The 14,848-nt window shown below is 37.2% G+C and overlaps 1 protein-coding gene across 1 annotated transcript in view; it reads right to left on the minus strand.

Moving 5' to 3' along the window:
* Nucleotides 1-14,848, minus strand: part of CEP192 (centrosomal protein 192) — a 133,528-nt gene that overhangs the window by 53,812 nt on the left and 64,868 nt on the right. The window contains exons 16-18 of the mRNA XM_044920902.1: nt 8,897-9,725; nt 8,683-8,809; nt 703-871 (exon numbers count right to left, since the gene is read on the minus strand). Coding sequence (XP_044776837.1) covers nt 703-871; nt 8,683-8,809; nt 8,897-9,725 — 1,125 coding nt within the window. The remainder of the gene's footprint in view (nt 1-702; nt 872-8,682; nt 8,810-8,896; nt 9,726-14,848) is intronic.

Here is a 14,848-nt window from a genome sequence, read left to right on the forward strand (position 1 = left end):
AGCCCTGTGTCAGGCTCCTTGCTGAGTGGGAAGCCTGCTTCTCCCCTCCCTTTGCCCTGACCCCACCCCGGCTCATGCGCTCACTTCTCTCTCAAATAAATAAAAAAAATAAAACATCAACACAGATCATGTCAGTGTCCTGCTTATGAGCCGCTGAACTCCCAAATTTTACATTCAAGACTCTTCATGGTTTGGCCTCTTCTCCTTTTCCCATGTAAAATTCACTGCAGCCATGCCAAACTTCCAGGGGTCCTTCAAATGCAGTGTGCATTTTACAACTCCATATTTACCTCATTTGTTAGTCTGCTTCCTCCCTGCCAACTAGTCTTACAAAATACGGCTTTGGTATATTACTTATCCCTCCCAATAACCTTTGTTGAACCATCACTAAGTCCAGTCACATTTGTAGTTAACTACCTCTGAATCCCACAGCATAGGTGGATCACAGTGCACTTCATTCCAGTGTGCCTGACAAGTGTCCTCCACCAGACTGAAAGATTAAAATAGTTGTACTTCTACTGCCTACTCAGCAAGGGTAGCTATTTGATCAAAACACGCACGCGCATACATGCACACATACACACACATTTTAAATTAAAACAGCAACAGAAATTACACAGGCCTAAACTTCAGTCTGACTCCTACAACCATTGACTTTAAAGCCATAAGCCTTAGTAAAGAAATAACAGAAATGCTGCCCACCTTGCAGCCCTCAAGGCCATGATCTGAGGCCGTAGTAGGACAGGAGCTCTCTTGTTCAGACACGTAAGTCAACCTACTCACACTAGCTTGTGGACACACCAATTGAGATGACTCACTCTCACAGGGGGCCTTCTGATGAGCTGCTGAACCAAAAGACTCTAAAGCACACCTGAAAGGGAGAACATCTTGTTGATTAGTTTTCCATTCCTTTATCTAACATTATCTACACTAACAAAAAGCCATTTCTGCTTGCCTACAAGCTTATTAATCTATAGTCTCTGCTCTAGCTGCCATATATGGTAACTCAACCATGGACTTTTAATCTAAAATTGTAAATCATATTCCCATTGAATAAAGCACCTGGTAAACTATTGTAAAAAAAAAAAAAAAAAAAAAAACAGTGGCATTTTCATTAATAAATTTCATATATAGTTGCATAACAATGTTAGGTATTCATTTGATAAACATTTATCGAATACCTGATATAAAGCAATGAACCAAGCATTCAAAAGTTCCTGCCCTCAAAGAGCACAGATGAAAAAAAAGAATCATGTACGTAAGTTCAAAGAAATGGGATCAGTCATACACTGCTGAGTGGAATAAGACGTGGGACGACTTTTGACTAAGTGATTAAGCAATGCATACCAAAACACTTTGACTCAAACATTCTACATCTAGGAATTAATCCTAAGGGTAAAAAAAAATCAATGCTAATTATAAAGACTCTGCCAAAAGGATATATCTTAAACACATAAGAGAAATTAGGCTATGGAAATTATGGCACAAACATACAATAAAACACTACTCAGGTACTTTAAATCATACTGTTAAGTACTACTATCCTTTGACTCAGAAAGATGTTCATGACATTAAAGAAAAAAGATTAGAAAGCAATAAATATAGTAAGATTCCACATCTACCTAATACACACGCCATGTTGTTGGCCAATACCCATCCCAGGGCCAGCCCAGCCCGACATAAGGAGAGAAAAAAGGAAGCACCGCCCAAAGAGAATGGCAAAGTCATACCGGACAGGAACAGCTGCTGTCCTACTGCATGCACACTGTGCCATTTCATTTCAGTTAGCTCTTATTTGATTGAATTTTACCCCATCCCTTTTTTTTGCACAAAGTTCTGAATACTAAGCTGGGCAACAAACACAGAGAAAATCCCATTTTTAATTTCGGATTTTTAAAAAGCCCCAAATCAAGACAGTGGTATTGACAAAAAACTATAGTTAGTGTATTTCTAACCAGTGGAGACAGAATATTAACCAAATTGCTTCAGGCCTATTTTAGCTTCTGCATGACATGCACCCACATGGGTTCCTATATGCACGCACATACTTACACACACACACACACACACACACACACACAGAGATACCATAATACAACATGAAAAAAGTTCTGGGTTACTGGGGTGATGCGCTGTTATTAGTCTAGTTCCTTTTTTTTTAAACGATATTTATTTATTTATTTATTTATTTATTTATTTATTTATTTGAGAGAGAGAGAGAACAAGTGAGAGCACAAGAGAGAGAGCAAAAGCAGGGAGGAGGGGCAGAGCGAGAGGGAGAAGCAGACTCCCTGCTTCAGGTAGCCTGATGTGGAGCTCCATCCCAGGACCCTGAGATCATGATGAGATCATGACCTGAGCCGATGGCAGATACTTAACTGACTAAGCCACCCTAGTCTAGTTTTGACTGAAAGGAACAATGCATTTGGGTGTATTACCTCAAATAATGAGACGTGAACTGTAAGAACACTTGGAAATAGGAATGCCTGAGTGGCTCAGTCAGTTAAGTGTCCCAACTCTTGATTTAGGCTAAGGTCAGGATCTCAGGGTTGTGAGATCGAGCCCCGTGTTGGGCTCTGTGCTGGGTGTGGAGCCTGCTTAAGATTCTTTCCCTCTCCCTCTCCCTCTACTCCTCCTCCGCTAAAAAAAAATGAACACGTGGAAATAAAGAAATTTTAGTTGAGATGTCAAACTTCAAAGGAATCCCAAAACTGCCAAGGTGCCAGCCACACAGAGATACAAAGGCGGTTCTGGGACTAGAAGGTCTAAATCAGCTCTATGGACCTGCTGGAAACAAGCTATAAGACTAGCTAAGAGGAACGCTAATGAGCAGCAAAACTTATCAGATAAAGTACATGCGCCAAAAAAATGTTGCCACTGAAAAGATGAAAATTCTGGCCAACAGTATAGCGTAAATATTAAAAAACAAACAAACAAACAAAACTTAGGGGTATCTGGGCGGCTCAGCCTGTTAAGCATCTGCCTTCAGCTCAGGTCATGATCCCAAGGTCCTGAGATTGAGCCCCTCATCGGGCTCCCTGCTCAGTGGGGAGTCTGCTTCTCTCTCTCCATCTGCCCCACCCCTGACTCATGCACTCATGCTCTCTCTCTCAAATAGTCTTAAAAAAAAAAAAAAATGCAATACAAGTTGGTAGAAACCAGAGAAAAAGAATAAAAATATCACACTCAAAAAAAAAAAAAATCACACTCATTTTACCATAATAAAAAAGTACAAGGAGAACTTCAATAAAAATAAATGAACAAAAAATCAAAGTCAATGTTGGCAGCAATAAAAAGCCTAATTGATGCTACAGAAAATCAGTGATGCAGAAGATAAACACTTGAGCCACTACCCCACAATACAGAGTAAATGTAAAAAGAAATGAAAATTAGGGAAAAGAAAACAGTCATAAATGACCAGAGAATGGAGTGTCAACTAATGGGAAACCAGGGTTCTCAAAAGGAAGAGAGAATAGATGGAACACAGTCAACAATCAAAGGTAACAGAAAACAAAACTTCCTCGGTTGAAGAAATAACTGTGTATACAGAGTTTATCATAATCCAGGAAAACCAACTAAGAAACTGACACAGGCATTTGAAGCTGATGAGGGAAAAAGGAGAGAAAGCTGTAGTAGGAACCTAAAACAGAGCTGGAAATGAGGCTTAGATGAAAATGCATATTGTGCAACAGGAAAACAGACACACAGCATGACCACGGTCACACAACAGAGTGCTACACAGCAACAAGCACGAGGAGCTACTGCTACAGGCAACCACAGGATGAATCTCAGAAACAGGTTAAAGCGTTGGAAGCTAGACACAGAAATATGTGTGATTCCGTGCATATGAAATGTAGTAACAGACAAAACTAAACTATGATGATACAAATCAGAAAGTGGTGGCAGGGTGGGAGTGGGGAAGGAGGAGAAGAACTGACTTGAAAAAGGCAAAGGACTGTTAATGGAGGGACATATATGTTCTATATATTTTAGGTGGTGGTGTTTCCATAGGTGTATGTAAGTGTCAGAAACCCACTAAATGAAACCCCGTGTATTTTACTGTATGTTAATTATACATCAGTAAAAATAAAATACAACAATGCATACTGTGAAATCCTAAAACTGGGTTAGGAGTGGGCCAAAAATCTGACAGTGAGCACACTAGTAGGCTAAACCACACCCCCAAATGATTCATGGATTCATCTACATACCAGAGACTGATCTCAATTCGCATTTGCTTTGGTGGCTATGGCAGCAAAACACGTGTGCTGAGTAACTCAGCAACACTGCATCACTCTCATTTCATCTTCCCCTGCAATTTTAATTCAGGGCACACTTACCCTCTTCTAAATTAGCCTTTTCTCATTAAGTCCTGTTGTTTTGCCCCACACTAAGAAGCGGGGTTGCAGGTGCCTGGCTAGCTTATGCATGTGGAGTAAGCTTACCAATTCCACGGTCACTTTAGAAAGGTTAAATATGACACCGTCATTCAAAATATCTGAACATATACCAAGTTCATGAGAAACTTTAGTATCCCCCTAAGGTCTATTTCCTATACATAACAGATAAGTATATTTTCTTAGAAGGACAAAAAAAAAATCAGGTGGGTCCAAGAGTGAGACCAGCCAGCCAGCATTCTCTCTGACCAAGGGCAATGTGACGGAAAAAAAATAATGTAAGGCTTTATATAAGAGTACTTATATTTTTATTAAATGCCTTCATATACAATTAAAAAATATCAAAACCACAGAAAACAAGATGAAACTGGAAAGTACACAGGGGGAAAGAGACATTGCAGAAAACACTGTAAGGAATGCAGAGATAAAAAATGTGAAATGCAAATAAGATGAAACAGAAATTAAGAAAGAGGCAGATCATTGCAGTGATGGTCAAATTCTGTATCTCTGATTGTGGTGGTGGTTACATGAATTCACACCTGTGATAAAATGACACTGAATTCTACCCACACATTCACTGTTCCCATGACAAGTTTCTGGTGATGACACCATGCTAAAATTATGAGAGATGTAACCACTAGGGGAAACTGGGTGGTATCTTTGTGATCTATAATTTTTCCAAAATAGTAAGTTCTTAAAGGATTAAAGAGAAAATAAATGCAGACGTCAAGCAAAATGGATCCCACATATGCATCACTCGAGTTCTGGGGGCAGTAAAGGGCTGTGGCAAATTTTCCTTAAATAAATAAATGCCTGAATTCACATACTGAAGGGTATACTGTATGATGCGACAAAATAACCATGAAGAATCAACACAGAGATATAGCCGAATAAAATTAAACTAGACTTGAAAGAGAGCATCTTCGGCATAAGCTTACAAAAACATCAAGTCAATTCTGAGGCAGAAAGAATTGGGGTGCCTCAGATTTCCCTCCTTCATTCCACAGAGACAGTAAAGCAATCCCTACAAAAGACTTAAGGGAGGAAAGCATAAGCCGAAGATTTTAAACAAAGCCACGCTATGCGTTCATTACAAAAGCCACAGGTTAACTGTGGAACATGAGCCTAGCGAGTAATGTTCCCTCTGTCCTCTGAGCAAACTACCATAGGACATACTTCAGTCAGTCGAGAGAGAGGAAACACCTGATGGCTAGAAAGGAATATATTTATCATGGAACACTACATCAAAAACTAATGATGTAATGTATGGTGACTAACATAGCATAGTAAAATAAAAAATAAGAATATATTTAACTAAAGAATAAAAACTAAACAAGTATAGGATAGGATGAATCAAAATGCAAATGAAATGCCAATGCAGAAATTATGTAACTAAAAAAGAAAAAAGTAGAAAGGGAAAGAACATGAGAATAAGCTCTCACTGGTGATAGACACTATTATGGGTTGAGCTGTGTTTCCAAAAAAAACATATGTTAAAGTATTAACCCCCAATACTTCAGAATGTGACCTTATTTGGAAATGGGGTCACTGCAGATGTAATTAGTTAAAATAAGGTCATAGTGGAATAGGCTGGATCCTTAATCCAATGTGAATGCAGAGGCAGAGATTAGAATAATTCATCTGCAAACCGATGGACGCCTATGACTACCAGAAGCTGGAAGAGGTAAGGAAGAATCCTCCCCTAAAAGCTTCAGTTTAAAGATTTTTTTATTTGTAAGTAATCTCTACACCCAACAAGGGGCTGGAACTCACAATCCCAAGATCAAGAGTTACATGCTCTACCAACTGAGCCAGCCTTGCGCCCCCTCCCCAAAAAAGCTTCAGAGAGAACATGGCCCTGAACTTCTAGCCTACAGAGTATGAGGCAATACCTTTCTGTTGTTTTAAGCCACCCAGTTTGTGACACTTTGTTATGGAAGGCATGGGAAACTAACACAGTTGGGACTCAAAGAACATCATTTAAAAGCTGGCAAAACAAGTGTCAGAAGCAGAAGCATATTTAACGGTACAAAGATAAACATTCAGATGACTTTACAGACAAATATTAGAGGGGAGATAAAGGAGAAAAATCAGTAGATGACATCCATCATGACAAGTCAAGGCCAGATGACCTTCAAATTTGGTAGAGCTGGATGACTTCTAACGTTTTATAAACATGAGCCGTTAAATAAGAGGTGGTTGTGTATATGAAAAAGTGTTTCAAGACAAGGTATCGAAGAGTCACTGAAACAGGAAAGAATTTAAGCCCTCTACTAATTGTTAACTCTAGCTTACCCATACCATTTCAGATGAATATGCAAAACTCCAATGGCAGCCACGGAAATACCTAATAGATAACTTTGAAATCAGATATAATTTCAACCTGTTTCAAAATATTGAACATTTTTAATAATTTTACTGTTTAGGTAAGTTTTTCTGTTTATTAAAATCTTTCAATAGAGAAACATATAAAAGATACTTTATACAGCCATAAAAGGGGCAACTAGGTAGCTCAGTCAGTTAGATGTCCAACTCTTGATTTCGGCTCAGGTCATGATCTCAGGGTTGTGAGACTGAGCCCCAAATCAGGCTCTGCACTGGATGTGGAGCCTGCTTAAGATTCTCTCTCCCTCCCTGCTTTCTTAAAAAAAAAAAAAAAAGCCATAAAAGACAAAATTCGTAAATTTAATAATAAACTTTTTGTATAGCAAAAAAATACAAGCAAAGTAAAAAGGAAAAAAATGCTTCTATAGACTAGGATATATAACTCATATCACAAAGGGCTATTCATTCTGCCTAATACATCAAGGGCTCCTAGAAATGGAGACAAAAAAGACTAAAAATCCATGAGAAAAATGTGCAACAAATATGAATAGATATTTCATAGTGAAGGAAATACAAATATAGAGGAAAAGATGCTCATTATCACTCCTAAAAAATATGAATTAAAGTTATACTGAGATACTATTTCTTTCACCTATCAAAATGTCAACCATCAAAAAGTTTTATAAACATTCTGTTGATGAGGCTGTGGGAAAACAGGCTCTCTCTTAAATTGTTGGTGGGATAATTAAACCAGTACAACCTCTATGACATGGTTGTACTAATTTAAATAGGTACATGAATGCAAATACTCTGATCCAAAAATCTCCATTTCTGGGAACTTATCCTATAGATCTATTTCACATGACCAAAGTGACTATAATACAAATGAAGCTGTAATAAGTAACTTTATATAGCAAAATATAAGTAAGTGCGTAAAGGACTCTATATTGAGTATAAAAAGGAATGACAGTAAGAATATATATTCATATTTGGTTATGCATGCATAAAGAAACTCTAGAATACCTAAGAAACTAATAACAGCAGTTCCCTGGTGAGGGGATTGGGGAACTAGGCAGAAAAGGAACACGGTAATGTAGGGAAATACACACATGCACATGAGTGCATATACACATATATACATATGTATACATTTCAAATATACACATATATACATTTATAAATACACATATAAACATTTCATAAAGCAATAAATTTACACTGTTCAAAAGTTATACACACACATATATATGCATACTTTTTGAATAATGCAAATTATGGCATTTTTGAAAAATTACGTTTTAAAAAGTTCTTATAACTTGAGTTAAAACCTATGAAGTATTAGGATTCTTCTAACCCTTGAAAAAGTATTTACCAATCTCATTAGCATTAAAAAATCAAATTAATACAAGATAAAAAATATCCAAACCTTTAAGCGATTTAAAATATTGATAAGAAAACAGTGAGATGGATACTCTCATCATACACTGATGGTAAGAACACAAGTCTTTAAGACCTATTTAGAAAATAATTTGCTAATAATTTCCTGAGTTGGGAATTTCACTTCTACTTATCTATCCTTAGGAAACAGTCAAACACGGAAAAAAAATTTTATGGGCAAAGCTGTTCATCTCAGTATCATTAAAATGGCAAAACAAAAAATAAAATGACAAAATATAGTATCTCCCATTATCCACCAAAGGCATCAAATAATCCGTGGCTGATTCACTGTGCAGACTAATTTTCTCTTAAATACAAAGAATCATTATAATAAGGGAGAACAAAGTATAAAAACTTGCACAGAAAAATGGCCTGAAACAAATTCACAAAATATATACAATGGTTACCTTTGAGAAATGAACCCATAAATAATTATTTTTCTTCTTTACACTTTTTCCAATTTTCTTATACTGAACACATATTTTTATTATTAAAGAAAAAAAAAAAAAAGGTAAGCACCTACCCTGATAAACTTGTTCCAGAAATTTCACTAGGAGAAGAATGACTCAGTGGAGAAGAGGAAGGTCTGAAGCTATCCTGGTCATCCTCTGACCCATGTCCACCATGCTCAGGAGAGTGATTTTTCAAATCTATCAGAAAGGTGTTATTTTTCAATGAGAACAACAACAAAAATCACTTGTAATTTTGTGAATGTGACCAATTACTTCAACACTTACCAACATTTTTAGGCGTAATTATGGAATGTTTTCCAAAAGTCACATGTTTTTCACCATTGCTTGCTTCACTAACACACTCATTTTGCCTCTGATCTTCTCTATTATTTGTTATTTCCTCACATTCTCCTGACAGCCAAACAGATGCTATCCTGGGGTTCCTTACTAATGAATAACTATTAGATGTTAGAGTGGATACTGAGGTGGCTGTTTTGCAGTTACCAATATCTGGTAATTTGTTGTCAAGAGGATATGTCTTCACATCAACTATTGTACTTTCATTCTCTTTTCTATTTATAAGAATTGAATTTGGACAGTTTGTTCTAAATGATTCTTGATTCTTGCTCTCTCCATTTTCACCATAAAAAGTAAATGCTGTATTTTCTTCTGGTTCCTTTATACTTGTATCAGCAGCACCTAAGTCCATTGTATGGACGTCTCGTGTAAACTGTTCTTTTGGCAAAGATAAATCCCACCGATCAGATGTACCAGCTCTTGAAAAGTTTTCCAGTCCACCTTCATATCTACTGACTTCTGTTTTTTTAAGGTATTTCTCCATATCAAACATGCTGGATCCATTACTTTTTTCTGTATCATTAGGCAAGAAATGAGGCACAGTGGAATAGTCCTTTTGTTTATTATCTTCCTGAAAAGTCTTCTCTCTGGTTTTATTTGAAAGTGCCTTGATCATGGCAGCAAGTTGGGAAGGATCAGTACTTACTGATGCATCTGCAATGGCTGAAGCAATGGTGCTTATCCTAAGTACAGAATCACCATCAGTAGGTGGCTTGCTTTTGTATCTTCGGGGTTTGCTACTCATGAAGAAACTGTCCTAGAAAGGAGAAAATTCACATCAGATAAATTTATCTCAGTTTCATGGACATGTACATATTAGTTTAATCTTTAGATGTTACATAAAATTTAACAGCAGCTAGAAATTAATGGTATACCAATTAAATACCCTAATTTTTAAAAAGACAGTTGTTATCAACTTTAATTACAGAGTACTGGGTTACTCACAAAATTGGATTATCAATTATTTTTTTAAAAATCTTCAGGAGTTAAAGAGATGCTAAGGAGGTGTTAAAACTGAACCAGACAATAATTTAAAATAAAACATTAAGATACTGGGATTGAGAAACCAACGAGCCACTGTGATTCCAAATATAATCCTTGGTAATTTCATTCAATTGTTAGAAATGAGGAACACCAGCAGTCTCAGATCACTTTGATCCAGGTACTGGGATTGAGCTGATTGGAGCTGGCCCTCAGTCCTTACGAGGGCCAGCCTAATTTTGGTTTGCCTTTTATCCTAGGGTGTGTAACCCTTTGTGGTCTCATCCTAAAGCACGACTGTTTACCACGGCTACTCCCTACCTCTCATCATTGGTAGGCACTGAACTCTGTTTTTATACCCTCACTCCCATAAGAACACCTTTGCTGAGTTTCTTCTTAAAATCTTATCCACAGCATCTTCTTGAAGCAACAGATCCCCACAGGGAAGAGCACTCTCAGTACTGGGATTCTTTCTTCTCTTGGATTTTGGCCCAATAGTTTTTTGCTCCTTTTTTAGCTCTCCAGTACCTTCTAAAAGATGCTTCTGGATATGTTATCCAGTTCTAACTGTTGTCAGCCAGAGTTGGTTTGCATTGCTTAGTCTGCTATTACTTGGAGACCGAAGTCTTAACTTGCATTTTTAAATATTAAATAGGTTTATGTTTCTTTGCTGTTGGTTCCATTTCAGTTGTTTACCCATGGTTCCTATTTATGTCTTGCTGGTGTTCCTCATTCATGTCAGAAGCAAACATAAATCCTGTCTGGAAGATTAAATCTCCCATGGCCTCAAATTATTTCAGTGACATTTCCTGTAAAAGGTTAAAAGCAAAATAGAAAAAGATGTAACATGCAAACACTCAATAAACAATAAAGAAAGCAAGCTGGTGTTACCTATGTTAATATCAGACTAGACTTAAGGCATAAAGCGCTTTATCTGCAAACAAAGGCAGTCATACACAATGACAGAAGGTCTGATTCACCAGAGAGAACAATTCTAATTTGTATGTACCTAAAAACACAGCTTCAAAATTTTTTTTTTTTTTTAAAGATTTTATTTATTTATTTGACAGAGAAAGGCACAGCGAGAGAGGGAACACGAATGGGGAGTGGGAGAGGGAGAAGCAGACTCCCTGCCGAGCAGGGAGCCCGATGCGGGACTCGATCCCGGGACTCCAGGATCATGACCTGAGCCGAAGGCAGTCGCTTAACCAACTGAGCCACCCAGGCGCCCAGCTTCAAAATTTTTAAAGCAAATACTGCCAGACTCACAGTGAATAACAGAAACATCCATAATCATAGTGTGAGATTTTAATATCTAAGTAACTGAAAGAACAAGTACAATAATTTTAAGGATACAGTTTCATTACTATGATTTAATAAAATTTACCTAAATAAAATATACAGAAGAGAGCAACCAGAGATCACACCACAGACATTCCCATTATGTGCACAGAAAATATTTTCAAAAATGGAACAAATGCTGAGCCATATATCATGTTTCAGCAAATTTCAAAGGCCTAGACTCAATATTTTAAAATCTGGAAAACCCCTAAATGTTTGGAAATTGGGCAATACACTTGCAAAACACAACAGACCAGAGAAATTAGAATATACATTAAATGAAATAATAAAGACAGTATGATGTATCAAAAAATATCTGATGTAAAAAATAGTACGGATGCAACAAAATTCCTGCTTTCAGGAAAATTTACACCATTAGATGTTTATGTAAGGAAAGCAGAAAGGAAGAAAAATTAAACATTTATCTCCAGAAGTTAGAAAAACAACAAGTTAAATCCCCAGAAAATTTAAGGAAGGAAATAAAGACCAAAAAATCTGAATAGAAAACAGAGAATAAAATTAATGAATTAATAAAATTGAGAAGTACGTGGTAAGAATGACTAAGAGAAAAGAGAGGGAAAAGAGCCAATATATAACAAAGGTTCTTCCTTAAGAACCTAAAATATTAAACAATCACAAGAGGATATTATGGTCAATATTTGTCAATTTATATGGACTGATGTATTTTCAAGTTTAGATGAAAGGTTCTAATTCCTAGGAAACTACAATTTACTAAAACTGACACAAGTTTTAAAGATCAGAATAGTCCTGTAACTTTTAAAGAAACTGAGGGGCACCTGGGTGGCTCAGTCAGATAAGTGTCTTGACTTCAGCTCAGGTCATGATCTTGGGGTCCTGGGATCGAGCCCCGTATCAGGGTCCCTGCTCAGTGGGGAGTCTGCTTGTTCCTCTCCCTTTCCCTCTGCCCTTCACCCCGCTCATGCACTTGTGCGCGCTCGCTCTCTCTCAAATAAATAAAATCTTTAAAAAAAAATGAATCAGCAATTAAAAAGTATTAAAGAAAATTCCAGACTCTGAGGATTTCACCAATGTACTCTACCAAAATCTAACAGCACCAATCTTAAAAAAAATAAATAAAAAAAACAGCACCACTCTTATACTCTTTCAGAAAAATAGAAGAAAATGAGACGATCAAAACCTTGATACCGAGGGCGCCTGGGTGGCTCAGTTGGTTAAGCGACTGCCTTCGGCTCAGGTCATGATCCTGGAGTCCCGGGATCGAGTCCCGCATCGGGCTCCCTGCTTGGCAGGGAGTCTGCTTCTCCCTCTGACCTTCCTCCCTCTCATGCTCTCTGTCTCTCATTCTCTCTCTCTCAAATAAATAAATAAAATCTTTAAAAAAAAAAAAAAAAAAAAAAACCTTGATACCGAAACCAAAAAGGCATTCTGCTCACTCACACAGACACAACATTCTGAACAGACCATAAGCAAACCAAATCCAATGATCTATAAAAAGGATAGGTATATTCCAAGTATAGAAGAACAGTAGAATATTCAAAAACTATTTCTTGTGATTCACCACATTACCAGAAAAAAAGAAAGCTGATGCTTACTTCGACAGACACAATAAAGCATTTGACAAGATTCAACCTCCTTACAAGTTAAAAACAAAACAAACTAGCAGACAAGTATCAGAAGGGAATTTTTAAAAACAATGATAAATAAAAACCTACAGCACACATCTAATTTATTTTTTTCTTCCAGATTTAAAATTCTAGTTAGTTAACATACAGTACAATGTTGGTTTCAGGAGTAGAATGCAGTGATTCAGCACTTACATATAACACCCAGTGCTCATCGTAACAAGTGCCCTCCTTAATGCCCATCACCCATTTAGCCCATCCCCAACCCACCTCCCTCCAGCAACCCTCAAGTTTATTCTCTATAGTTAAGCTCTTATGTTTTACCTCTTTTTTTCCCCATGTTCTTCTGTTTTGTGTCTTAAATTCTAATATGAGTAAAATCACATGGTGTTTGTCTTTCTCTGATTTATTTTGCTTAGCATAATACACTCTAGCTCCATTCACATTGTTGCAAATGGCAAGATTTCATTCTTTCTGATGGCTGAGTAATGTTCTATTTTATATATATGCCACATCTTCTTTATCCATTCATCAGTCAATGGACACTTGGGCTCTTTCCATAGTTTGGCTATTGTTGATAATGCTGCTATAAACAATGAGGTGCATGTGCCCCTTCGAACCTGTATTTTTGTATCCTTTGGGTACATACCTAGTAATGCAATTGCTGGGTCATAGGGTAGTTCTATTTTTAACTTTTTGAGGAACCTCTACTGTTTTCCAGAGTGGCTGCACCAGTTTGCGTTCCCACCAACAGTGTAAGAGGGTTCCCCTTTCTCCGCATCCTTGCTAACATCTGTTGTCTCCTGTGTTTTTAGTTTTAGCCATTCTGACAGGTGTGAGGTGGTATCTCATCTTGGTTTTGATTTGTATTTCCCTGATGATGAGTGATATTATCTTCTCATGTGTCTGTTAGCCATCTGGATGCCTTCTTTGGAAAAAAGTCTATTCATGTCTTCTGCCTATTTCTTAATTGGATTATTTGGTTTTTGGGTGTTGAGCTTGATAGTTCTTTATAGATTTTGGATACTAGCCCTTTATCAGGTACATCGTTTGCAAATATCTTCTCCCATTCTGTAGGCTGCCTTTTAGTTTTGTTGATTGTTTCCTTCACTGCGCAAAAGCTTTCTATCTTGATGAAGTCCCAATAGTTCATTTTTGCTTTTGTTTCCCTTGCCTCAGGCGACGTGTCTAGTGAGAAGTTACTATGGCTGAGGTCGGAGATGTTGCTATATTCTCCTCTAGGATTTTGATGGTTTCCTGTCTCACATTTAGGTCTTTCATCCATCTTGAATTTATTTTTGTGTATGATCTAAGAAAGTGGTCCAGTTTCATTCTTCTGTGTGTTGCTCTCCAGTTTTCCCAACACCATTTGTTGAAGAGACTGTCTTTTTTCCATTGGATATTCTTTCCTGCTTTGTCAAATATTAGTTGGTCACACAGTAGCACACATCCAATTTAAAAATAAATACTGAAGAGCTTTCCCACCCTGTCAGGGAAACCCAACAGCATTCCTTCTCTTCAACACTGCTCTGAGGTATAATAAGGTAGGGCAGGCAAAGAAACTGAAGGTATCAAAATCAGAAAGGAACAAAACTATTGTTATTCTCAGAAGATAAAACTGCATATACAGGGCGCCTGGGTGGCTCAGTTGGTTAAGCGACTGCCTTCGGCTCAGGTCATGATCCTGGAGTCCTGGGATCGAGTCCCGCATCGGGCTCCCTGCTCAGCAGGGAGCCTGCTTCTGCCTCTGACCCTCCCCCCTCTCATGTGCTCTCTCTCTCTCATTCTGTCTCAAATAAATAAAATCTTTAAAAAAAAAAAAAAAAACTGCATATACAGAAAAATCCAAAGAATCTACAGATAATTATTAGAGTTAATAGTAAATTTGTCATGGTTGCTATATATAAGTTGAGTATTTAAAAAAACATGTATTTCCGTTTAGCCAAAAAAAGGA

This window comes from Neomonachus schauinslandi, chromosome 14 (assembly GCF_002201575.2).
Source record: "Neomonachus schauinslandi chromosome 14, ASM220157v2, whole genome shotgun sequence".
Lineage (NCBI taxonomy): Eukaryota > Metazoa > Chordata > Mammalia > Carnivora > Phocidae > Neomonachus > Neomonachus schauinslandi.